Here is a 27234-nt window from a genome sequence, read left to right on the forward strand (position 1 = left end):
TAACTATAGTAATTATATAAAAAAGTTAACCATTATTTTTTTTCACATTAACAATGTTATAAAGAATATTAAAAAAATTCTTCCCATAGTAAAATTGTTTCTTATTAATTTGTCAAAAAAAATAAAAACTAAAAAATAAAAATTGCTTTATACATTTTTTGGTTTTGACATGCCAAAACTAATATTATTTTATGTTGTTTCATTTGTTTTGTAACATTTTATTGTAATACAACTTTTTACAAATATTTTGATACCTGTTTCATAAAAATAGTATGAAAAATAATAAAAATATATTCTTTTTCCGGAAGCCCGGTAATACTTCTTATTATTCCCTGGCATTTTTCGCATATGACTTGCAATATAGTTGCTAGTGCATTTCTTTTGTACTAAATTTTTTGCCTTGTGGCATTCAAAGGGTTAAGCTCACACTTTTACTAAAAATTATGTGAGGTAACACAGCATTGTAACCATCTGCTATGGATTTGTTGTAGTTCCACAAAACAACCAAATCATAAAAAATCCACTTTACACCATATTTATTAGCAAATTTCCCAGATTTAAGCAAGAACATCTGACAAAATAGTACAATGAAACATACCTGGACGACAGACCGAAGGGAACACGAAAGCAGGGCACACCGCGCTGACGTCTACGCCGAAACGCCTGCTCTATCAGCTTAGCTTCGGATTGTGGGTCTATGCGCCAGAAACTACCTTTCCCTGGCTCCTCTTGGGACCGAGGTACTTTGATGAAATACCGATTCAGCGACAAGTTGTGCCTTATCGAGTTCTGAAATGGGAAATCAAGAAATCAGAACAAATAAGTTATATTGACTATTACATCAGTTTCAGATACAAAATATGTATTATTATATACAAGGTGTTTGAAAAGTATGGGTACGGCTTAATATTTTACAAACCATAGCAGATAACATCTATAAACTTTGCACAGTGTCATATGGCTATGTAAACTATTTTTCCTTGCTATTACCATGACATGCCAACCATGGGGGGACGGCCCACAGAGGAAAACATGGAAATCTTAAATGAAAGCATGGGTCGAGTGATACCTCATTTGAAAGAGCTCACTTAATAGAGTTGAATGCCGCAAACCGCATCCCAAAAGGTTTATCCAATCAGAAATGGCGAGTTGTTTTTAGGTACACATTGTGAAGTACATTATGCGCTGCGATTTCTGACTGGATCGTCGTATTCTGATGCGGTAGGCGGCGTTTCACTCTACTAAGATTTTCCTCTGTGGGCCGTCCCCCCATGGTTGGCATGTCATGGTAATAGCAAGGAAAAATAGTTTACATAGCCATATGACACTGTGCAAAGTTTATAGATGTTATCTGCTATGGTTTGTAAAATATTAAGCCGTACCCATACTTTTCAAACACCTTGTATACATATTAAAGCATAGTTACAGAATATGAAATTCCCAGAAACCAAACTAGCAACAGTTACATATGATTATGGCGAAACCATAAGGAAAAATATCACAAAATTTAAGTACAAACAATCTAAGAACCATGGAACGAGCCCATCAACTCTTCAACAAATCAAAATTTTCAAGTGGTTGAATTTAAAATGACTTAGTCAACAACGTTTATTCAAAAAAGCAAATGATATATTAACAATTCTACTTCATTAATTATTTATTTTTATTTTCTGTGTTGATGTTTATGTTTATAATGTTGTTATAAACCTATTTCCAATATTTTTTTCAAACTTCCTGAAGGCGGTTTAAACTGAAATTTAGAAACTGTTTAATAATATTTCTTATTTTGACTAGATTTTACAAGATACCAACTATTTTTCAATTTTTATTAAAGATACGCTTGCACATACCGGGAATCTCAAACATGTCACAGTTGACAGGTTTCAGTTGTTTGTTGCTCCTGACTTGTGTAAACTTATCTTTAAAGTGGTCGTGCTCACTTATGCATAGACAGATTTTATTGAAATAGGTACCATTGGAATTGTTATAAAAATGTTTAAATGGTTGGTATCTTGTAAAAATTTTTGAACTAATTTAAAACAGCTGATGCCTATCAAAATATAAAATGTTTGTTGCTCCCGGCTTGTGCAAGCTTACCTTTAAAGTGGTTGTGTTTGCATATGCACTGATGGATTTCGTTGAAACAAGTACCATTAGAAATAATGAAATTGCTCAAATAGTTGGTGTCTGGTACATTTTTTTATAACAATACGAGTTTCTTTTGTATATTTGTACAAAATTTTGTAATATTTGACTTTATATATTTCCAACAAACGTCATTTTTTTAATATTACGAAAAATAACACAATTATATTTTTATTTTCCTTTGATCTATTCAAACTTTTGTGTCAAATTTGGTTTCCATAGCTTAAATAGTTCTAGAGATATTAATTTTTTATAACAAATACAAAATGGCAGCTAGCGGCTAAACAATTCATTTTTTACCTATATTTATAGGACATTTTTTTGCTTGAAGTGTTGAATACTATCACCCACAGAAGTTTGTGACACCCTGTATATCCAGGTCTCGCACAAGCTTGATAATTCCAAAAAATTACAGATAAAGCAATAAAACTTAATATAACATTAATGCATTTATAAATCTATTTTTTGAAGTAACTACAATTTTTTGTGATGTCAAGGGGATCAGAAGGAAATTTTTAATGAGAGCATAGGTCGATTAGTATATCAAATTAAAGGTCTTTAATAGTAGAGTACAACGCCACAAATACAACGTCCAAGGCTTACTGTTTAAAAAATTACGTTGGTTTAAAGTTTGAACCATTTACAATATAATTTCTGTTCTAGATGGTTTAATATTATTGCCTTGGCTCAAGTTGTCAAAGTTAAATTTAGTAAATAAATACTGGACTTGAGATATAGTTTTTACGGTAGTTAGTGACTCTTTACATCCAATGAGGATGATATAAAAGAAGAGATTAGATTAGCTCACCAAAGTATTCTTGTCATTCAAATCATTTCATGAACTTAACTCCCTGGTCAAAAACTATAAGATATATCATTAACCCTCTCACTGGTCTTTTATAGTAGAACACAATGCCGCAAACCGGACCTCAAGAGGTTTACACCATCTAAAATGGCAGTGTTTTAAAGTTTCTCTTAAATTATGCAAAATAATATAACACATACTTTTTATATCTTAAAGATAGTATTAATTTACTGCAGTGTAGTAAAAGAAAATATTTTAATCCATTGCGGATCGTATTGTTTTGACGCGCGAATTAATTTACGGTCATCGGCCGAACGAACAGCAATGGTGCACCACATTGTATCGCTCGCTATTATATACTCACTTCATATCTACGTTAAACTGAATTCTGGTTTATAAAAATATCTCCATCTATATTCTTAAAAACAAAATAATTAAATACAATATATTGTTTATGAACTATTGTTAAATATCGATCAAGTTCAGACGATTGTAAGTTTTCCATTTCGATCAGCTTATATTATGACACGCAAATTATACCATAAAATGAGATGCTAGTTACTATTATAATAACACCTGAGAAAAACAACCAATCAGAAGTGTTAAAAAGAGAGTAAACTCATATGAATGATTTTTCAACTTCGACATACAACTGCGACCTGTAGGATATTTATAAAACTTTTAAAAACTCTGAACGTAGACCGTTGTTAAACACTCTTAGTTTACAAGTGAAGACCAATCTATCAGACATTAATAGAACTATTTGGAGGGAAACTTAAAAGCAGACTGCTTTTGCGACCTGAGCTTGTCATCTTGTCATGTTTTCAGTTAGGCCCGGCCGCTGCGAGACGAGCGAAGCTCGTCAGTGATCCGCAATGAGTTAACCCTTAATAAAGTGCCATATATTTACTGCCTAACTTTGTATTAGCATTCGTTAATTATCAAAAAATGGAAACTATATCTTTCAATTTACTTAATTTTCTTTTTCTATGTAACAAAAAGAAAAAAACTGTATACAAATATTTTTTATTCTGCTCATAGATTTTATTTTCGGTGTGGTTGTAGTGCTCACATATATGCACTTCCAATATTGAGCGTTACTACCAAACTGCCGCCTCTGAGAGACAATAACCAGTCTAACATCTAGATTGATAAGCACAGAGGCAGTCACATGGTATCCACATATTTCTGAACATACTTCCTGCACCCTCTTGTACAATAACATGACAAACAATTGTTTTGTGCGTATATGCACTTACAGAGTTTAGAGTATGGTAAGCCCTTCTGCTTATACGGACTTACGGTGCTGCAAGGGTTGAAACTAACCAATGTTTTCAATAATAGGACTCTTACAAAACTAAAGTATTATAAAGGTATTAAGTGATTTCATTACAACATACAAAGTGTTAAAGTAACAAATGAATTTACAGCATACACACTTTGAGAAAATAGTAAGAATCTAAAAAAGTAAAAAATTCAGCAGCTCACTAAGGTGCGACTCAAATTTGTTCAAACATGAATCAGAATCTCAAAATAGGTTATTACATTTTTTTTATATTCGTGCAAATATGACAAATAAGATAATTTAACATAAATATTTAATAATTTATTATCACATTACTGATTTTTTAGTTTAACAAGCAAAAAAATAATCCTCACTTGGAATTTTTTTAAATAAAATTAATAGGTTTAAAAAATATTTAAAATTAAATCTAATATAACATGAGTTGTAATTCAATAAATTCTATGTTCGTCAAAGGAACAACAAAATAATTTAACCCTTTAAGCGTCATGAAAAATTTGACCTGTTCTTTGATAAAGTTACAATTTTTTTAAATTTCCAATGTGTAAAGTTAAATTTATTTTCGTTTCTGTATGTCAAAATAGAGTTATTTAACGGTAAATAAAATTTGTTTTAGCCCTTTTTGGATTTCCTAGGCTAATTTTTAACTTTTGAGATTATCGCATTGTAGTTGTCACTAATATTTTTATTATTTATTCAGTAGTATGGGAATGAAACACAGTTTTATAGATAAACATATACTATATTACAAACCAATAAAATTAGAAAAATACAAAAGTAGACAAAGAGTGTTTATTTGGTGGCAGGCTGTCACAACTGACATTCTGCGCGTCTCCCGCAAGCCACTGTTATCGCGTGGACTTTGAACCTTCTTATCGCTCGGCAACCTGTAGGACAGCCTTGCAAGGCTTGAATTATGTTTCTTGCTTTCTGATAACATCCTTATGACCGTAGTAAAATATTAAAAAGTTTGGGGGTTGACCAAGTAATTGCTCAGAATTACCAAATCTTCAAATTCCGAATCGTCTGGATTCGCCATTCACACGAATAATGGTAAAACAACACTACATAAATACTGGAAACTGCTGTATATAATATGAATAATTTACTTTAAAAAGAATAGGACACAACAGAAAATTATCGATAACCGAAATACATATGCGTGTACTGGACGCTTCTCACTAACTGACTAGATGCCTTGACGGGAGCTCCCGTCAATGACTTTGTGAAAGGCGCGGGGCAACTCCCGCTAGACAGTGTTTGGCCAATTAGAAGCAGCTGCCACTCCCATTGTAACAGAATTCGAGGCAGGGCAACCCGTCTGTATGTCGCATGACTACTAGAACCATCTAGCAGCAAAATATTCAACTAACATAGCAGTAAGAAAATAAAGAATGCAAAAACGCGGATCCACGGCAATAACGTTTTGAGCTTGTAGTGGCCCTCCGCGGATCCGCGTCAATAACGCTGGAAAGGTTAAGCTCCTTCTGAGCATGGACAATCTTTGAAAAATATGATCATATCAAAATATTTAGAAACATTGCTACTACTTGATAGGAAGATCAGTTCCACTGATTTGAAAGCACACCTAATTTGAAGTATTTGATTGCACTGCAATCTTTCTCAACCAACTGAGAGCATTCTAGTTGTCTGTTAGGTAAACTTAAACCATTGGAATTGACTCTGCAACCCAAAGTGAACAGACAACTAGAATCCTCTTTACTGGTTGAGAAAGATCAAAAATTTCCAATTACTTGTAAAAATATGTGTATTTTTATGTGTTCTTTCAAATCAGTAAACCCTAGAAGATAAGTTTTCAAGTTAAGCCTGCTTATTTTCCAATCAACTAGTAACAATTCCTGGCTTTCAACCCTATTAATTGAAATCCATTTACAAACATCAATTATAAAATGAACACCCATTAAATTAACAAATTATTTAGTCACTAAAAAATCACGTGCCTATCACGTGTACCCTCAGTGGTGGTTTACCTGCCAGCCCTTGTCCGCTGTACGATAGTAAGGGTAGTTCTTGGTGATATACGAGTAGATACCACTGAGAGTCAGCTGTTTGTCTTGCGCCGATGCCACCGCCTGCACGATCAGCTGAGCATACGAATATGGCGGCTTTGTGTCTTCCTGGCCGTCTCCCCTCTGTCACAAACAGTACACTATCTTAGAATACTAATTTTGGTATTAGTTTGAAGAACAGTTAACAAACGATAACAAGATTTAAAACCCACAGTAAAAATCTCTTAAAAGCAAAAATCTGTATATTCTTATCCTGCTTTCTACCAAATTTTAACTAAGTTTCAATAATTCTTAGGATTTAAATGTTGTTACATTAATTTGTAAATGAATCAAAAAAGAAAATTATTTTTATTCATTAATTTGACATAGTAGAATACTTCCGTTGAACCTGTGGCACCTTTTGCTTTACAAAAGTACACAAATTTTTCTTCAAATATTAAGTGTGACTTACAAATCTGAAACTACAAGGTGTTTAAACCAACCTACAACTACTTTACGATACTGTTAATTTTTTTCTACCACTAAATTTACTAGTAACATCAACGACTTCTTCAACAACCCAATTGACAAAGCAAGTCTGATCATTTCAAATGCTAATGTCTAATAAATTCATAAGTTATCTTTAATATTTGATCAAAATTTAATCTTTGGGTAAAAAGCACTTTGTATTCTTTTAGAAGTGGATTTGTAAAAAAGTCTTATTTTAACGTCATTACATTGTTTGTGTTTTGTGGTCGCTTATCTGGATAACCATAAAAACTATAGTTGTGTTGTGTTCATAGCATAACGTTATATGCTCACAGTATTTGTGATTGTTCAATAAACATAATGAATTAAGAATTCAACTTCTATTGCGTATGATAGAAGTATAGTATCTTTAGGTATATCTTCCCTTCCTGCGTGCCACTTTCAAATACCTGTATCACTGAAAACTTTGTACCATTTCAAAAAGAACCATAATTGAAAAATGATGGTGGTGTAATCAATTGTTAACTCAGACTAAGTTGTACTCTTTTAAGATAAGTGAACTATTTTGAAGTGTCTAAAACACATCAAATCCTATTTAAATGTTACTTAGAATTAATTGTTACTTCTTTTGTATATACTGTTACCTTTTTTGTTCTGATGTGAAATTTTACCTGTTGTTTTTTTCTGTGTAGCTTCAATTCAACAAAGTTTTTATCTTTAAGTTTCTCCTTTGTTACCACACCAAATTCTTGAGCTTTATCAATCAAAGTTCAAGATACCAGTTAAAAAGACATTTGAATAAAATAATTATTAAATAAGCAATACAGAGAGATTTCTCAAATGCATTTGGTCTCTTATACAATGACTCTTAATTTCTAAATGTTGTTCACTAAATGCTCATTAATCCACTTAGTTACGTGTTTTCCATCATATCATTTTCCAAAAGCTTCTTCCATTTATTAAAACCTCCAATAGTTTCCTTGCACACATGAGATGTTTCTCGATACACAATCTGTGCAGGTCCTTCCCACCATTTGTTGAACACGTAAATGTGCAACGTACAGTAAATGACTAGCGCTAGGCAACCAGTAAGAGTGCACATGTAAGGCGTGACTTCACAGATGAAAGGTGTCATGCTGAGCAAGCCACCGGTTAGTTGGCATATAATATAATAAATACATTATATATGTATGGAAATCTAAAAAAATTATCAAGATCTTTCATTTTAAGTGTTTAGCCAAATTGTTATAAAAAAGTACTATTATCTAAAAACTAAAAATTAGCAAACAAATTGTAAAATTATATAATTTTTCACCAAATTTTGATTAAATTACATATAACAAAAAGCAAAAATGTTACTGGACCCTTTTTGTATAACATATATTATTCACAATTCTATATATAGAATATAGCGATAGGACATATATTGCCAGAACTAAGACCACTGCCCCAAAAGCTTGCATGTTTAAAGAGCGATAGGGGGAAACACAAGGGGGAGGAGTGGGAGACTTGTAAGGAAACACAATTGGATTTTAACTGCTAGAAGTTCAGCTTGTCCATAATTTTTCCTGACAAATAAACCTTCATTTATTGGGCTATTAGTCACAGCACATGATACAGTCTCAACTAGTGTAACAACATTTGTGTACATAAAATTGGTTATGATCATGGAGTTCCTTACTGATGTATCTAAATTGTATTTTGTAAATGAGTACACAATTTTGATTGATAGAGTTAACAAAGTTTTACTAAAAAGATTGTAAAGCTTTATAAAGATTAACCCCTATACATTTTATTACTTAATCCGCAATTTGTTTGTCTACATTATCTCTTGTCACCAAAGCTGCCATTTAGAAAATGTTTTTCTCAAAAAAGGTAACAAATATTTTATATACTGGGTGGCGCAAAAAGGATGGTCGGATTTTAAATAACTATAACTCCATCAGTTTTACAAATTAATTTTATTCAATTACTTAACTAAATGCTCCCAGGCACACAATTACAAGAAATAACCTCCAAAATACATGTACGGAAAATAACTTCCGGAAGATGGTGTCCTTCCTTGGTGATGCATTCCACAAGTCTTTCCTTGAAATTTTCCATCACTTTCACTACAGTTTCTTCTTGAATTGCCATAATTTCCGCACTGATTGCCTCCTTCAGATCAATTAAGTTTCGAGGCTTGTTTACGTAGACTTTTGACTTTAGGTATCCCCAAAGAAAAAAATCACAGGCTGAGAGGTCAGGTGATCTAGCGGGCCAGTGAACATCTCCAAAACGCGAGATGATGTGGTGGGAGAACATCCGCCTTAAGACATACATGGAGTCATTGGCTGTGTGGGCCGTGGCCCCGTCCTGTTGAAACCACATTCGATCTCGATTTACACGTAACTCTCGCAGTTTCGGCCCCAAAAAGCTACGTAGCATGTTAAAGTAACGTTCCGAGTTCACAGTGACTGTAGCGTTGTTCTCCTCAAAAAAATAAGGACCAACAATCCCTAATTTTGACATTCCACACCAGACTGTTACTTTAGCACTGTGAAGAGGCTTTTGGTGCAATTCTCTGGGATTAGTTGCTGCCCAATACCTACAGTTTTGTTTGTTGACATAGCCGTCTAAATGGAAATGGGCTTCATCTGACATTAAAAGCACAACATTATTAGAGTACAAAATGTCCGACATTGTTTCACAAAATCGTCTTCGGTGCTCAAAATCACGATCATAGAGCTTTTGCGTGATCATAATTTTGTATGGGTGAAACTGTAACTCACGGTTTAAAATGCGCTTCAACGAACGACGGCTGAGGCCTAAAGTTTGAGCACGACGCCTGGTGGAACGACGCGGACTGTGAAGCACTGACGCTCTAACATTCTGAATGTTCTGTGGAGTAACTGCCGTACGTGGACGCCCAGTAGATTTACCACTCATGACAGACTCTGTTGTCCGGAATGCAGTCACCCAACGTGATATGGATCTGCGATCTGGAATGGGTTCATCACGCGCTACACCAAAACGTTGTCGAAACAATCGTTGCACAGTAATAAAAGATTCATTATTTCTGAAAAACTGTTCCACAGCAAAAAAAACGATGCTCGACCGTCCACTGCGCCATCTCGTGGCAAACTGGGTGTAATGGCCGACTTGCAGACGGCCGGCAGTGGTCCCCCCTCCTCACCTTCCACTGGTACTACGCAGTTCAAATCCGACCATCCTTTTTGCGCCACCCAGTATATATATATATATATTTTTTTTCCATTAATTTTAGAACAAAATGGCCATTTATAAAATTAACACCATTTATAAAAATGTAATAAAATTATTAGCTAATGAATTTTACTATGACAACACTCCAAGAACACACATTACATGTCTGCTATAAGAACCAATTTCACACATTTTCTTCATGAATGTTTACATTTTCAACATTTTTGAATCAGCCCTTCCACCATGAAGTGCTATTTAATGTTTTTAAGTTCATCATTAGCTATATACCAAACACAGAAGTTTCTGAATCTCTACCTTCGGTGGACTGTAAGGCTCCGAAATAGGTGGAGGGCAGCCATTGCTCGGTCTGAAGAGTTTACTCTCATTCTCGCTCATCTGGCTAGAGCCATCGAGCAGCACTTCTCCACTGCAACAACGAGATCTCAGTCAGTCACATGACTAAATAAAGAAGTGTTGTATATTATTATATATGAACAAGACATTACTCTATTCTACTGAAACCGTCCATGGGATGTGGACTTGAATGCAATTTACTTGGAATATTTTGAGCAGTTAGGTTTTAGGGTGGAATATTCTTCAAAAAGAATATAAAAGTAGTATTATTCGTCAAATGTCTCTAGAACTGAGAGGAAAAAATCAATACTTGATACACTTCAACAATATTAGATATGCAAAAAAATCATTGAATGTTATTATAATAAGGTATTAAATTGTAAACTTAATCATGGACTGTTTAACAAAATCAAGTGTATTAAGAACAAGATGGACAAGTACAATAACAGATCATTTCTAGCCCAGGTGTTTATAGGCTGGCATGAGTGAGAGTAGTGTGGTGAACGTCAGTCAGCCAGTAAGTGTTGATTTTTATTTTCATATTAATGTTAAAAATGTGTTTAAATTTACTTTATTCATATTTTATTTGTTTTAGGTTTGTGTAATCATGATCTGACAATAACATATTTCATTCTAAAACCAATTTAATGTATTTATTTCAACTAAAGACCTTTTATCTATACTAGCCTCTAAAACTAGACTAACATTTTATTAAAATGTATTAATAGACTAAATTTATTTTAATTTATAACACATTTAGGTTAAAACCAACAAAGAATATATAGAAAGATACAATTAACTATCCAGAGCATGTAAAAACATTACGACTGTACCATTGGTATCAAAATTCTGTGTTGATATTAAATGAAACTGAAAAAACGTTTTTAAGAGGCTACATTACATACAGTATAAAGTTTTCTTTACTACTTAACCTGTATTCCTTACTGATTATCCTAAAATGTTGCTAGTATTATAAATTACCTGCTTTAACATTTTATTTGTTTTATACTTTAATGAGAAAATGATTTTTCATAGTTTATTTGAATATAAAAAACTAGACATCCAAACACCATCTACTACGAATATTGTTGGTATATACCTGAAAATGATTACGAGCAAGCACAAAACAGAGGAAATTGAAATAAGCATCTAATTTATCAATCTATATATATATATATATATATATATATATATATATATATATACACATATATATATATATGTATATATATATATATATATATATTGAAAATTATGTTTAAGTTTGAAGTGATTTTATTGCAACTTAAACAATTAAAGTATAATATACAGTATGATCATTTATAATGAAATAATCTTTTCCATTATAAATCACAACAAAGCTACTTTTTCATTATCTGGAAATAATCAAATCAAAAAGATTTGCTGTGGTGTACATCATTCAAAACATAATAAATAGGTAAATAAACAATAAACAGTTTAAAATATAATTTTATACTCATTAATTTTCAAACTACAAAGAAAAAGTTTTTCAGTCTATGGTTTCCATACATTTCCATAATGTAGTTCATAAGACTGATTAATTATTGTTCTTATAAATAAATATGTTAATAAATACAAAGAAATTTATAACACTTTGAAAACAAATAGAGATGATGAAATAATTAAGATAAAATTGTAAATGGTCTCAATTGTATTTAAGACAATGGTCAATATAAAATATCCTCCAATTTTAAATACTTTAGCTGCAAAAATATAAATTATTTAAGAACTAAACATTTAGCCACTTTTTGAATTTTTACTTAAAACATAGTAGGTTTAATACACTTTAAAATAATGCAAAATACCACCCTAGTTTTAAATTTGAAAATCTTATATTTAAAACTAAGACCACCTTAGTTGAAAAATGTTACTGTATTTGAAATTAATGACTTAGGTTCGTGTATTCAACTTTCCACCAACTTCTTGACCCTTAATCAATTTAACACAACTTACTCATATATGAAACACCTGATATGTATTATCTTTATTTTGATTTAATTAAATGAATTGTACATCTTGTACATTGTTTCATAAAATAAGCAACACCTATATAAATCTATTTCAATTTTCAAATGTTTCTTTTATTGTACCTAGTCATTGGATTTTAGATAATCCTTCACAAATATGAGTTCCAGGTCTATCTATCAGAAAGACTCACAAGTCAACATGGTTCTGTTCTGTAATAAGTAACAAAAATAACAAAGAACAAACGGAACATTGTTGAAGTAGAGATTGATTAATCCATGTTAGTTATGTTAATTCAGGAATATTGTTACATTTTAACTGTTAACATTTATTCACCACTTGAACTGTTAAAAGATCACTTGACAATATACAATGTAAATAATACATTTTGCCATTATTTGGATTCTGTTTGTTATTTTCACAACAATACTTAGTGCTGTATTTCATTTCTATTTTCATGTATGATTTATGTTCAACCTTTTTTATTAAATAATAATTTTCCTTTCATTTGTTACATTTTATCTACTACATACAAAATTACCTATGTATTGAACTTGAATTTAGTTACACTAAATAGAAAAAAATAGATGACATAGAACTAAAAATATACACATTTTTAATTTAGGCATATTTTCATAAAAATACCAGAACAATAATTGTAACAATAACAAAAATTAATTGTGAGAAAATGAGATTTATTATTCTTGTCTCCCCCTAAATAATGTGAAAATAATGTATGTGTTATTGATAAGAGATTTTTGTATCTAACAATAGACAACCTACTAAATAATGAGCAAATAATGACAGTTAAAAAATGTTTCTTCAAACTATTAATGTTAAATTGCATCTAGCTGAAATGTTATATTATGTAACCTACTCTGTTAATTAGTACCGAAATAAGAGTATTTTCCATTCATAAAATTGATATTATTACAACACTTCATCAACACATCAAGTGTCAATGTGACAGATCTAGGGTTAACTGTATATATAAATAAAACAGAAAACTAAAATTTGTAATAATAAGTTTTACATATTAGATCTAATACCACAAGCTGTTTAAATACTTAACTACTTAGTTAAGTACTTAAGTGATAGTTTTAACTACTTATATGTAAAACTTAAAAAATTTCAGTTTTCTGTTTTATTTATATATACAGTTAACCCTATCTATAAGGGCTAATAATAATAATGACATCCTGATAATATTATAAATAAGAAAATGCCTTGTTTGTTTGTTTTTCTTTCATGCGTAAATTACTCAATTGAATATACTGAAATTTTACATGGACATTTTTATGGTCCCTGGCATGAATATAGGCCTATTCTTATTTCGAAAATCCCCCCGGGCCACGCCCCACTGGTCTTTAAAGTAGCAAGAAATGCCATCTTGGTCTCTAAAGTTGTGTAATATTAATTGTTAAATGTAATCAACTGTTCTGTGTAAACATTGTTTATTATTTTCAATTTGTTTAAATTTATAGTGAGTAAACTGAACTGAACCATGGAAAACGGGGTGCCCCCCTCAGAGCAGTTTCTGAAACCAATGTCCTAATGACTACTGGGCAGCAGAAGCATTAGTGAGTGTATTTTAAGATACACTTTACTGCTGGGGAGAATGGTGCATTTGCTGAAGTGTAGTTAATGGAGTCAAGTCGATAAGAAGAAGATGAACAATAAAGAAGATGTATGTGGTCAACAGAGTTTGAGAATGAACGGCAAGCTTAGATGAGTGAAGCGCATACGGAATGCTCTTCACTGGAATGTTGTCCAGCAATGTCCTGGGGTGTCTTAGGTTACATTTATATGGAGTAAAATGTCTAAAGAAAACCCATATTTTTCAGTTTTAGATTTCAGTGATTAGGTAAGTACTAATTTACCGTATAAAATGTCCTAAAACATAAGGTCATATATTGACTCCAAAGACTCCCTTTGAAGCATTTGACAAGAACTATGCTAAATTAAATGACGACCAGAATTGCAAAGGGATCTAAGTGCCAAAAACAAAACTTTTCAGGAAATGAAAAAAACTTTACATTTTCCAAAAAAATTTGTATTTATATTTTGTAATTATTGAGATACATTGTTTACATTATGTTTAAAATTATTATCAAGTTTTATAAAGCTATTTACTTGAATAAAAAGTTTATAAATTCCTTTCGGCAGAAGGTCCTAAGTCCAAACTACCTAACAGTGCAAAAGGATGTAAGTGCCTTAAAAAGAGTTCATTTTACTAACACAGCTCACGATAGAAGTTTCTGTTGTTTTCATCCAAGTATGGAATCATTGTGCAATATATTTTCAATATCTCTTATTGTCTTGCCTTTCTTTCCCATGGACATAGATCGTTAAATTTTTTTTATACAAAAACAGGTTCAATTTGATCCACTTTGATCACGGAAATCTGACTGATGCCTAGTTTTTTTTTGTATCAATGCAACTAGAAGCTGCTTTGTCAAAGTCAAAAAAGTGATCAGCCATTTTCAAAACTTTGAAAGGCTTTGAGGGTCTAGCTTCCTCGATAACTTTCTGTAGACCTTCCATCACTTGCATTCTAGCTGACCGACACTTTTTTCGATAATAGCGAAGTCTCTATCGGCAACAGAAAAACTGTGGCCGGAGAGCAGAAATTTGTGTTGAACAGACTCAAAAATACGCTTAACTACCATGTATAGGTATAGAAAAATAAGCATTCGATTTTTTAGTTGGCCGGCACAGTTGTCGCTCCAAACAACCAAATGTTTCTTGTGATTTGGGAGTAAACCAGAGTTTATAGCCTGAGTAATGCAAGACGCTACCTGATTCCCTCCTCTACCTGACTGCCCCTCGTGCAACATACAAATTATAGCATCATTAGCGTTGGTGCTATGGACATTGAAATTGTAGCAGGTGAGTTGGCGTAAATAATACATATTGCAATGTGTCAATTTAGGCAAAGGGAATACATTTTTTTAATTCCATTATTACCGGTAAAGCTATCACACTTACCTCTACAGCAGGCAATGGTTTCGCTGCTATCTCCTTCCTAGTGTGTTTGTTTAGTGTCATATAAGACTTCCCACTTAGTCTTGCTTTCTTCTGTTTTTCTCTAAACGCCAGCTTCTTTTCACTGACATCTTCACCAAAAGCACTGTTATTCAAATTGTTGGTGTCGTCAGCCATGATTGTAAGAAAACTTTATAACTTAAAATAAGCAATATGAAAAACACAGGCAAAGGCAATGACGGGTAGAGCACGCCTATATCAACAGGAGTGGCGGGAATAGTGGTGGGGCGGACGACAACGTGACGGCACTTAGATCCCTATGCATTGCAAGCCCGCCCCGACATACTACCAGCGCATTCTGTTGCATCCTATAACAACTACTAGGAGTTTTTTATGAACACAGATCACAATGCAGGGCATTGGCATGTGGACATAGATCGCTTTGCAGTGAAAACCCCATTGCGCTAAAAGATGGCACTTAGATCCCTTTGCAATTCTGGTCGTCAAATATTGCTGGACTGTTTTACTAATATACCAGTTCCAGCTCTAAATGTTCTAAAATGTGAAAAAAAACTGTTAATATAAATTTAAAGACTGATATAAAATCCATCTTAGTTTTCTTTTGACAGCAGTAGGCTTCTCTGAGCTGTAATATATATTTTCTTAGTTACGAAACGAAAAAAAAAAATCAACTATGGAACAAAACATACTTTTTAAGAACTAAGTAAATTATAATGATCGTAGCAACAAGGTAAACTCAAAATTGGCATCGGAAATGTAATTCACTCAAACCAGCAGTGGTCAAAAACATGCACTAAATTATGTTCAAAGCAGCGGGTAACTGCTAGCAGTGCCGATACAACATTTAATTTATAAAGACTGTTATCTAAATGAAACCTATCTAAATAGTCTTTTGACAAAAGTAGGCTTCTAAGAGATATATATGTTTTCTTTATCAGGAAAGAGGCAAAATCAGTTTTGGAACTAAAAGATACTAAGGCCGGAGTAAATTTAAATGACTATACACACTTTTAAGATATTTTCTTCATCGTGGGAAGAAGTCAAATTCAACACTGGAGTCGGAAATATAATGAACTCGAACAAGAAGTGCTCATGCACGTACAAAACATACGAAATTGCGTGCGAAGTCAAGGGTAACTCCTAGTATTACGATAATTTAGTAGACTCGATTAATTAATGAAATCCAGGTAAAATTTTCAGAACAAATTTTATATTTGCTTTTGCTTCATCATTTTTTAACTTAATTACATTAAAACAAAAAACCAATATTTAATACTTTTATTTTTTGTGAGGCCTTTCGATAGCAAGGCTATCTTCTTCAGACACATCACAAAAGAAGAAGATAGCCTTGCTATCGAAAGGCCTCACAAAAAATAAAAGTATTAAATATTGGTTTTATGTTTTAATGTAATTAAGTTAACAGTAACCAATATAAGCTCCATCTACAATATTTATCACTTTTATTGATTAGATAATGATTATTCAATAAATGTGTAACAATCAGAGATTTTGCCAAAAATAAAGTACCTATAAACGACTACTCAAAACAAACTACAGAACATAGATTTCGACTTTCAGAGAGTGGGACATTTCGTTACAAATTGTATTTTTATCTGGCTAAGCATAACTGTTTAAAAATAATAAATCACAAAAATATTTTTTTTATCCCTACAGAAGATAAAACACTAAAAAAATATGGGACACAAAGTATTTAAATGTCAAATACTTTGACCTTTCATACTTGACTATCATTTCAATAAAATACTAATATTAATTTAAATATATACATTTTTAATGGTAACATGAGTTTATTTAAGAGTATCTTAATAACTCACAACCTAACAATTTATCTTCTATTCTTCTTATAACTAATTAATTAGAATTTATATAAAAAAAATTCCTCAGAGAATACAAATACAGCTTAATTAAATAACCCCTTATGTTTTAATTTTAACAGATCCATTTCAAATTTAAATGCTGTTGGAAGATCATGTAAATAATCACTTCTCTGTAATATGTTTTCTTTTTATACAATTTATATATATATATATATATATATATATATACAGGGTGATTCAAAACTAAAACGGCAATCTCTCGGGAGCTTATTCTATAGCTAAAAACAAGTAAAAAAGTTCATATAACCATATGCCCGGAAACGCTTCGTTAGCGAGTTACGCCTAGCGAAAGATTTCGCCCGGATTTCAGAACCCTTGGTGAAGTCAGGCCGTATAAAAATGGTAAAGGTAGTTACAAAGATACAAATACGCTTGTTTTTTATGTTTTTTTATATCTGACAAATTTATTAAAATTCGTCCCAGAGCTGTAAATGCAATACTTTCAGAGATATCTTACGTAAAACACAAGAATTGGTGCAAAGAAATAACACATTTTTGTGTTTAACGTAAGATTACTTGCATAAATGTTAAATAAAGGTCATTTTTTTTCTTAAACAGATTTGTAGAACATTTAATTCTGAAAAGATTCATGTGAATTACTTAGGAAAAAAAATTAATAATAGGTATTGAAATTTAGCTTTATTTAAAAATAAAACAGACGCACAAAAATGCATATTCTTATCTGCATAAAATATTAACTAATGTTTAGGTTCGTGAGTAAACAGCTGATCATTTATTCAACACTTTTTATCGTCATATTTTCTTTGCAAAGGTTGGCAATATCAGCTGATCAACAATTAAGTTCATGAAGTAATATTTGAATAACCTTTATGGAGGTTTTTGTATTGTGGCGTGTGAAGATTGTATTTTGTGAGATACTGTGATTATTTGGAATTATTTTATACAAGTGTAATAAAATATTTTATTAAATATTTTTATAAAAGTGTATGTAATTATCTTAGTAAATAATGGCAGATAATGTAAATGGTATGTATTCATTTGAAGAGTATACGGACATGATACTGATTTACGGCAAAAGTTAACAAGAATGGTTTAGCTGCAGTTCAGGAATATCGTGATACTTTTCCACATCGAAGAACACATGATAGCAAAAAAACATTTGAAGCTGTGGAGAGACGACTTAGAGAAAAATGGTAGCTTTAAACCGAAGCGAATAGATACTGGTCGTCAACGTAGCGCAAGGAACTATAATAATGAACAAGCAATAATAAATGCTGTACAATTATCACCAACCACAAGCACCAGACAATTATCACGTCAGTTAAATATTTGCCAGTCAAGCGTATGGCGGGACACTTCATGAAGCACAGTTGTACCCATTCCATATAACACGTGTTCAAGACTTATTACCGCAAGATCTTAATAAACGGAAGATGTTTCTGCCGCTGGTTAAGAAGAAATTGTTTACGACAATCAGTATTTTCTTCGGCGTATTCTCGTTACTGATGAATCCTGTTTTTACAAGAAATGGAATTGTAAAAACCCATACTTGGGCGTACGACAACCCACATGAAACTGCGACGAGGCATTTTTCAACATACATTTTCAGTCAATGTATGGCTTGGTGTTTCTGGGTGATAATTTGATTGGTCCATTTTCCCTCCCTAATCGACTTAATGGGAGTAGCGTACTTAAATTTTTTAAGAACAAACCTGCCTACCCTCTTGGAAGATATTCCTGTTCAAAACAGAATAAATGCATGGTTTATGCACGACGGAGCACCTCCACATTTTTCTAAATGATGTGAAAAACTATTTAAATGATACATACGGTAGACAATAGATTGGTCGAAATGGACCAGTAAAATGGCCACCTACGTTCTCCTGACCTCACGCCAGCAGACTTTTTCTTATGGGGTTGGATGAAGTCAATTGTTTATTCAAAACGGATTAACACCATAGAGGAATTACGTAATCGCATTACAGAGGCGGCAGAAACTATCAGAATGCTCCAAACGTTATGAAACGCGCTAGAAAAAGAGTGGATTCGTCGTGCGAAAACGTGCATTGCTAACAACGGAGGACACTTTGAGCAACTATTATAGGTGATTATTACAGTTTTATAAAGGTAAATACATTTTATGTTAATGTTCAGTCTAGAATAAATGATCAGCTGTTACTCACAACCTAAACATTAGTTAATATTTTATGCAGATAAGAATATGCATTTTTGTGCGTCTGTTTTTATTTTTAAATAAAGCTAAATTTCATTACCTATTATTAATTTTTTTCCTAAGTAATTCACATGAGATTCTTTTCAGAATTAAATGTTCTACAAATCTGTTTAAGAAAAAAAATGACCTTTATTTAACATTTATGCAAGTAATCTTACGTTAAACACAAAAATGTGTTATTTCTTTGCACCAATTCTTGTGTTTTACGTAAGATATCTCTGAAAGTATTGCATTTACAGCTCTGGGACGAATTTTAATAAATTTGTCAGATATAAAAAACATAAAAAACAATCGTATTTGTATCTTTGTAACTACCTTTACCATTTTTATACGGCCTGACTTCACCAAGGGTTCTGAAATCCGGGCGAAATCTTTCGCTAGGCGTAACTCGCTAACGAAGCGTTTCCGGGCATATGGTTATATGAACTTTTTTACTTGTTTTTAGCTATAGAATAAGCTCCCGAGAGATTGCCGTTTAGTTTTGAATCACCCTGTATATATTTACAGGGTGATTCATGAAGTTCTCCCCCCACTTCTACAGCACATTGTACTAGTAAAATAATGAAAAAATGTTATATAAACATAGGTCCGAAAACGCTTCGTTAGCGAGTTACAGCTAGCGAAAGATTTCGCCTGAATTCCTGGGTAAAGAGTAAAATAAAGCCATACTGAACTTTTGGAAAGGTTAATTAAGTAAGAAATATCGTGGATTCTTATGTATTTTTTACCTGATAAAGCTAATAAAATAGGTTTCAAGAACTGTACCTGTAGTAGTTTTTGAGGGATTCAGGGTTAAATGCAAAAAAATTGGGGGCACGAAACAATGTTTTTTTAAGTTTTGATGTACAATAACTTTGTTAAAATTGGTAATAAATACATAAAATCAACAAAAATTAATTGTAGAGAATTTAATTCTAAGAAAATTAATATAATCAAAGTCTAAAATAAAACAGAAATAAGTACCAAAAAATCGATTTTATTCAGTATAATACATTTACTAGTTTTAAGCAAAATTAATCAGGTTGGGCCAACCGTACGCACCTTTTTATAATAGATGTTCGAAAATGAGGCCATCATTATCAATACGTTTTGCAGCACGTTTGTGTATTGCTTTTGTTGCGTTTCTTAATTTTTCAGGACTTCCCTGTATCTGCACAGCCGAATCCATAATACGGGCAATTAATTCATCACGAGAATTCACTTTTGTCTTGTATACAATGTCTTAAATCCATCCCCAGATGCAATAATCCAATGGAGATAGATCTGGTGATCTTGGTGGCCAAGGGTGAGGCCCTCCACGACCAATCCAGTGTCCAGGAAATTGATGATTTAAGTAAGCAGAAAACGGCACGTGAAAAGTGGGGAGGTGCTCCGTCATGCTGGAAGTACAAATTTTGTCTGAGATGTAAAAGGAACATTCTCTAACAGCTGCGGGAACTCTTCTTGAAGAAAAATGCAAATAGAACTCAGCATTTAGGCGTCCAGGTAATATGAAAGGTCCAATCAGCCGATTGTGCAAAAGGCCACACCAGACATTGACGCTAAATCGGTGTTGAAAGTTCTGTTCCACTACCTCATGTGGATTTTCTTCTGCCCATGAGTGTTCATTGTGCAAGTTATTAACACCATCCCGAGTGAATTGTGCCTCATCCGTAAACAAAATACGCTTGTAGAGTTGATTATTAATATTCAAAATTTGCAAAACTCCAAGGCGAAGCGGACCATCCCCATAGATGTTGAACCTTTTGTTTATGAAACGGATAAAATTTGTTTCGATTAAGTGACCTCCACACCGTTGACTGCGAAACTCCTATCCGCCTAGAAATACGTCGTGTACTTACACCTGGACTGTGATGAACAGCATTAATAACAATATCATCATCAAGTTGGACAGCTCGTTCATACTGTAATTGGTTCTAGTACTTGGTAGTGATCCTGTTTCCCGAAGAGTACGAAAAGTTCCTGAAATTGTTTTGGTATCTGGAATCCTCCTAATTAGGGTAACGTAGTTTCATATTCTTCTACAGCAGCTCTAGCATTACCATTACAGTAACCCAAAATAAAAACCATATCAGCGTATTTCCTCTGATGTAAATAAGTAAGGCATTTTTTCGCTGAATAAACAATCGAATTATAACTCACAGAAAAATTGCATTTAATAACACGATTCACAGAACCCGATCTCCTGCTGTAGCTTGCAAAACACCACTAATACACAGTTCTAACGTAACAGTACAGAATACCATTGTTGATCAGCTGTTATTCGTGCGTTACCAACTTAGAAATTAATAAAAACAAAAAACTGCATTTCGATGATTAGTAAACAATAATGGGAAAATGTTTGCTTCATTTATTTTCGAACATTTGATGTAAATTTATATTAAAAAAAGTACAACGTAATAATAACATGATATTTTTATTTACAAACGAATTTATTTAACAGTTATTCTTGTTTTCTCAATTTATCTCATCATTAAGGAACAAACATTTTGTTTTTGTTTTATTTTAACTAAATACCGTACGGTATTTCTTTACAGCTAGTAATGTATTATACTGAATAAAATCGATTTTTTGGTACTTATTTCTGTTTTATTTTAGACTTTGATTATATCAATTTTTCTTAGAATTAAATTCTCTACAATTAATTTTTGTTGATTTTATGTATTTATTACCATATTTAACAAAGTTATTGTACATCAAACTTAAAAAAACATTGTTTCGTGCCCCAATTTTTTGCATTTAACCCTGAATCCCTCAAAAACTACTACAGGTACAGTTCTGAAACCTATTTTATTAGCTTTATCAGGTTAAAAATACATAAGAATCCACGATATTTCTTACTTAATTAACCTTTCCAAAAGTTCAGTATGGCTTTATTTTACTCTTTACCCAGGAATTCAGGCTTGTAACTCGCTAACGAAGCGTTTTGGTAATAAATACATATTTATAATCAACAAAAAATTAATTGTAGAGAATATATAATATACAGGGTGAGAAAATTGATATTAATCAAAGTCTACAATAAAACAGAAATAAGTTACCAAAAAATCGATTCGTTATTACAGTAGCGAAAGATTTACTGAATTCTGGGTAAAGAAATAAACCGTACGGTATTTAGATTAAAATAAGTAACAAAAACAAAATGTTTGTTCCCTTAATGTATTTGAGATAAAATTAGAAAACAAGATTCAGAACTGTTAAATAAATGTAGTTTTTGAGGGATTCAGGGTTAAAAAATATTGGGGCACGAAACAATGTTTTATTAATTGTTGTACAATAACTTTTTTAAATTGGTAATAAATTTACATCAAATGTTCGAAAATAAATGATGCAAACTATTTCCCATTATTGTTTACTAATCATCGAAATGCAGTTTTATTTGTTTTATTAATTTCTAAGCTGGTAAAGAAATACCGTACGAATAAAACAGCTGATCAACATGATGAGATAAATTCTGTACTGATTTAACTGTTAAATAGAATGTGTGTAAATAAAATTAGTGGTGTTTTGCAATACAAATTTACAGGAGATCGAAAATTCTGATGCAAACATTTTCCCATTATTGTTTACTAATAAATCGAAATGCAGTTTTCTGTTTTATTATTTGGTAATTCGAATTGTTTATTCAGCGAAACAAATTCTGTACTGTTACGTGTAGAACTGTGTATTAGTGGTGTTTTGCAAGCTACAGAGGAGATCGGGTTCTGATGAATCGTGTTTTTAAATATTTTGGGTTAATTCGATTGTTTAATTCAGCGCCTTACTTATTTGCTAGAGCTGCTGTAGAAGAATATGAACAACGTTACCCTAATAGGAAGGATTCCAGATACCAAAACAATTTCAGGAACTTTTCGTACTCTTCGGGAAACAGGATCATTACCAAGTACTAGAACCAATTATGAACGAGCTGTCCAACTTGATGATGAGATATTGTTATTAATGCTGTTCATCGCAGTCCAGGTGTAAGTACACGACGTATTTCTAGGCGGATAGGAGTTTCACAGTCAACGGTGTGGAGGTCACTTAATCGAAACAAATTTTATCCGTTTCATAAACAAAAGGTTCAACATCTACAGCTAGGGGATGGTCCGCTTCGCTTGGAGTTTTTCAACTTTTTGAATTATTAATAATCAACTCTACAAGCGTATTTTGTTTACGGATGAGGCACAATTCACTCGGGATGGTGTCAATAACTTGCACAATGAACACTCATGGCAGAAATAAAATCCACATGAGGTAGTGGAACAGAACTTTCAACACCGATTTAGCGTCAATGTCTGGTGTGGCCTTTTGCACAATCGGCTGATTGGACCTTTTCATATTACCTGGACGCCTAAATGCTGAGTTCTATTTGCATTTCCTTCAAGAAGAGTTGCCGCAGCTGTTAGAGAATGTTCCTTTACATCTCAGACAAAAATTTGTACTTCCAGCATGACGGAGCACCTCCCCACTTTTCACGTGCCGTTTCTGCTTACTTAAATCATCAATTTCCTGGACACTGGATTGGTCGTGGAGGGCCTCACCCTTGGCCACCAAGATCACCAGATCTATCTCCATTGGATTATTGCATCTGGGGATGGATGAAAGACATTGTATACAAGACAAAAAGTGAATTCTCGTGATGAATTAATTGCCCGTATTATGGATTCGGCTGTGCAGATACAGGGATGTCCTGAAAAATTAAGAAACGCAACAAAAGCAATTACACAAACGTGCTGCAAAATTTATTGATAATGATGGCCTCATTTTTCGAACATCTATTATAAAAAGGTGCGTACGGTTGGCCCAACCTGATTAATTTTGCTTAAAACTAGTAATGTATTATACTGAATAAAATCGATTTTTTGGTACTTATTTCTGTTTTATTTTAGACTTTGATTATATCAAATTTTCTCAGAATTAAAATTCTCTACAATTAATGTTTGTTGATTTTATGTATTTATTACCAATTTAACAAAGTTATTGTACATCAAACTTAAAAAAACATTGTTTTGTGCCCCAATTTTTTGCATTTTAAACCCTGAATCCCTCAAAAACTACTACAGGTACAGTTCTGAAACCTATTTTATTAGCTTGTTATCAGGTAAAAATACATAAGAATCCACGATATTTCTTACTTAATTAACCTTTCCAAAAGTTCAGTATGGCTTTAATTTTACTCTTTACCCAGGAATTCAGGCGAAATCTTTCGCTAGCTGTAACTCGCTAACGAAGCGTTTTCGGACCTATGTTTATATAAAATTTTTTTCATTATTTTTACTAGTACAATGTGCTGTAGAAGTGGGGGGAGAACTTCATTGAATCACCCTGTATATATATATATATATATATATATATATATATATATATATATATAGTAATACAGTACTGATTCAATGTGCATTCTTTCTTAGTATATAACAATTTTTTGATCCTATACTAAAAACTAATTAACACGTTCTCTGCTAAAAATCCCTATATAGAGTTCCGTACATGCTGAAAGGTTTTAAATATATTTTTACTTACTTTTGGATTAAATATGATAGAAGTATATGAAAATTACTCATTAGTCACAAAAATGATCACTTTCTTATCATTTTGGGAATACGGTAACTGTGGTTACCGCTAGCTCCTGAGGACAGTCTTCCTTGCCAGCTGGTAACTCTAGTTACTGCTCGCACTAGGGAAGACCCTTTTATTGCAGTGGAAATATTTCAAATGAATACATCGTAGCTAAGTGAACTGTATTTTATTCGTTTTAGACAAACATAAACAATATTTATACGTAAATGTGTAAATCAAAATGAATGTAAAAGTTTATAAAAATGTGAAAAACTTCATATGCACTCCGCTAACTTACTCAAATTCAGGTATTATTTACAAATATGTGGTGAGTAATTATAACAAAATATATTTTAAATGTTTACTTGAAATGATTGTAATTTACAAAACATTTTGTAGTAAATAAGTTTATAAAAATGTAAGAAAAAAAAGAAGAAATAAGTTTACTAAAATAAAATATTGATACAAATGTGTATATACATCCTAACCAACCCACCCAAAGGTCTTTTATTATCTACAAATACACCTAGAACTTGGTTGTTGTACACCACTTGCTCCCGGGGGAAGAACCATTGTGTTGCACAATCACTTACAACTAAAAAAACTTTTAAAAATCATTAAAAATAATGAAATAGTCTAATGTGAAAACGAAGTGCATAAAAACGCGAGAAAAGTACCTCCGAGGAGCGAGAAATACAGTGTTGTGATAACTCGAGTGCTGGCCGCACACTGACCTCATTTCAGAACAAAGATTCTGTGGGAACCATAGTTACCACCCGCTCCTAGCGCAGCGTAGCAGTGGTAACCAGAGTTACCGCCCGCAGCGAATGTGTTAATATATATTTATTAGTTTTTAGTACAGGATAAAATATTGTTTTATATTAAGAACAGAATGTGCATTGAATCATGCAGGCTGCCATATGATGTCAGGTAGTTCCTCCACAAGTTTATTAATCATCCCACTGATTGTGAATTGCTCTATATTACCTGTATTCAGTTTTTAAATGTAAAAAAGTCATGCTGCTGAAGTCCATCAGCAACATGTTGATGTTTACAATGAAGATGAAATGAATTATAAAAATGTACTTAAATGGTTTAGGCTTTTTAATGAAGGGAGGACAAATGTTTCTGATAAAGGTTGTCTGCTGTTCGGCACGAACAAAAACTCAACTGAAAGTTGAACTGGGAATTGTTGGACCATCCTCCATACAGCCTTGTTTCTGCACTATTAGACTCTCATCTATTCCCAAAATTTAAAGATGTCTTGATGGAAAATTATTGGAAAATAATAGTATGTTAAAAGAAAAATGTTACAGGCTTTTGTTCATAATTTAGTTTTGTATTACACAATTAACATTTTAAGTTTCTAAATCCAAAACAAAACAGTTCCTTCTTATAAATAATGCTTGGCCACTAACTTTATTTTAAATTTATTTTGTCTTAAAATTACCTAAATAGGAAGTACAAAATACTTTAGTAAATTTCAGAAGATAACCCACGCACTTCCAAGACCAGATGTAAAGTTGTTGTTTTATAATAGAAGTAGGGTCTAATAAATTAATTATTAAAATGAGACATTATCTAGTTAAACATTGATTTTTACACACAATGCAATCACCAGACAGTTGATTCTACAGAAAGTGTCACGGACTTTGACGTACTGTTTTGAACAATTTGATCTATAGTAAATACTACTTCCATTTGTTTGTAAACAAGAGCACATTGTTTGTTAACATATTTGACAACAAACAGGTTCTGTTCTGAATAGAATCATCCAGAACACGGAAAACTCCAGATGATGCAATATGTTTATCCACAAATTAATAGAGTGAAACTGAAGTGTATTATGAAATGTATTGGTGTTATTTTAATGTTCATATCTGAATAATTTTCCATTCAGTCTATTTTACATCATTATATTGGAAAATATAACAACAAAAATAAAATAAAGTAGCAATTATTTTACATTATGCAGATTATTCATGAAAAATCCCTTAGAGAATTACAAATATGATTATTAAAAAAAAAAAAAACAAAAAATAATTCCTAGAAAGGCATGTTCTAAAATGCTTAGATTTTATCTTTCTATCTGCATTTTATTTATAAATATATTTTTTTAATTACTATTGCTTATAACACAAAATAAAAAAAATATGTCTATCTAATTTTAAAATAACAGACTACATCAATCCTTAATTTTAACAAACGTAAAAATTGTTATTTTAACACAAATTTTAATAACTTTGTGATACAATTTTTTGTTTGTTTATGAACCAACAACATTTGGTTTGGAAACATTC

The 27234-nt window shown here is 32.1% G+C and overlaps 1 protein-coding gene across 2 annotated transcripts in view; it reads right to left on the minus strand.

The window, feature by feature from the left end:
* The window catches only part of LOC124354067 (forkhead box protein K1-like), a 94354-nt gene that overhangs the window by 37232 nt on the left and 29888 nt on the right, over positions 1 to 27234 (minus strand). For both annotated transcript variants that reach the window (XM_046804246.1, XM_046804245.1), the window contains exons 4-6: positions 10271 to 10382; positions 6245 to 6406; positions 599 to 789 (exon numbers count right to left, since the gene is read on the minus strand). In XM_046804246.1, coding sequence (XP_046660202.1) covers positions 599 to 789; positions 6245 to 6406; positions 10271 to 10382 — 465 coding nt within the window. The remainder of the gene's footprint in view (positions 1 to 598; positions 790 to 6244; positions 6407 to 10270; positions 10383 to 27234) is intronic.

Source organism: Homalodisca vitripennis, chromosome 2, assembly GCF_021130785.1.
Source record: "Homalodisca vitripennis isolate AUS2020 chromosome 2, UT_GWSS_2.1, whole genome shotgun sequence".
Taxonomy (NCBI): Eukaryota; Metazoa; Arthropoda; class Insecta; order Hemiptera; family Cicadellidae; genus Homalodisca; species Homalodisca vitripennis.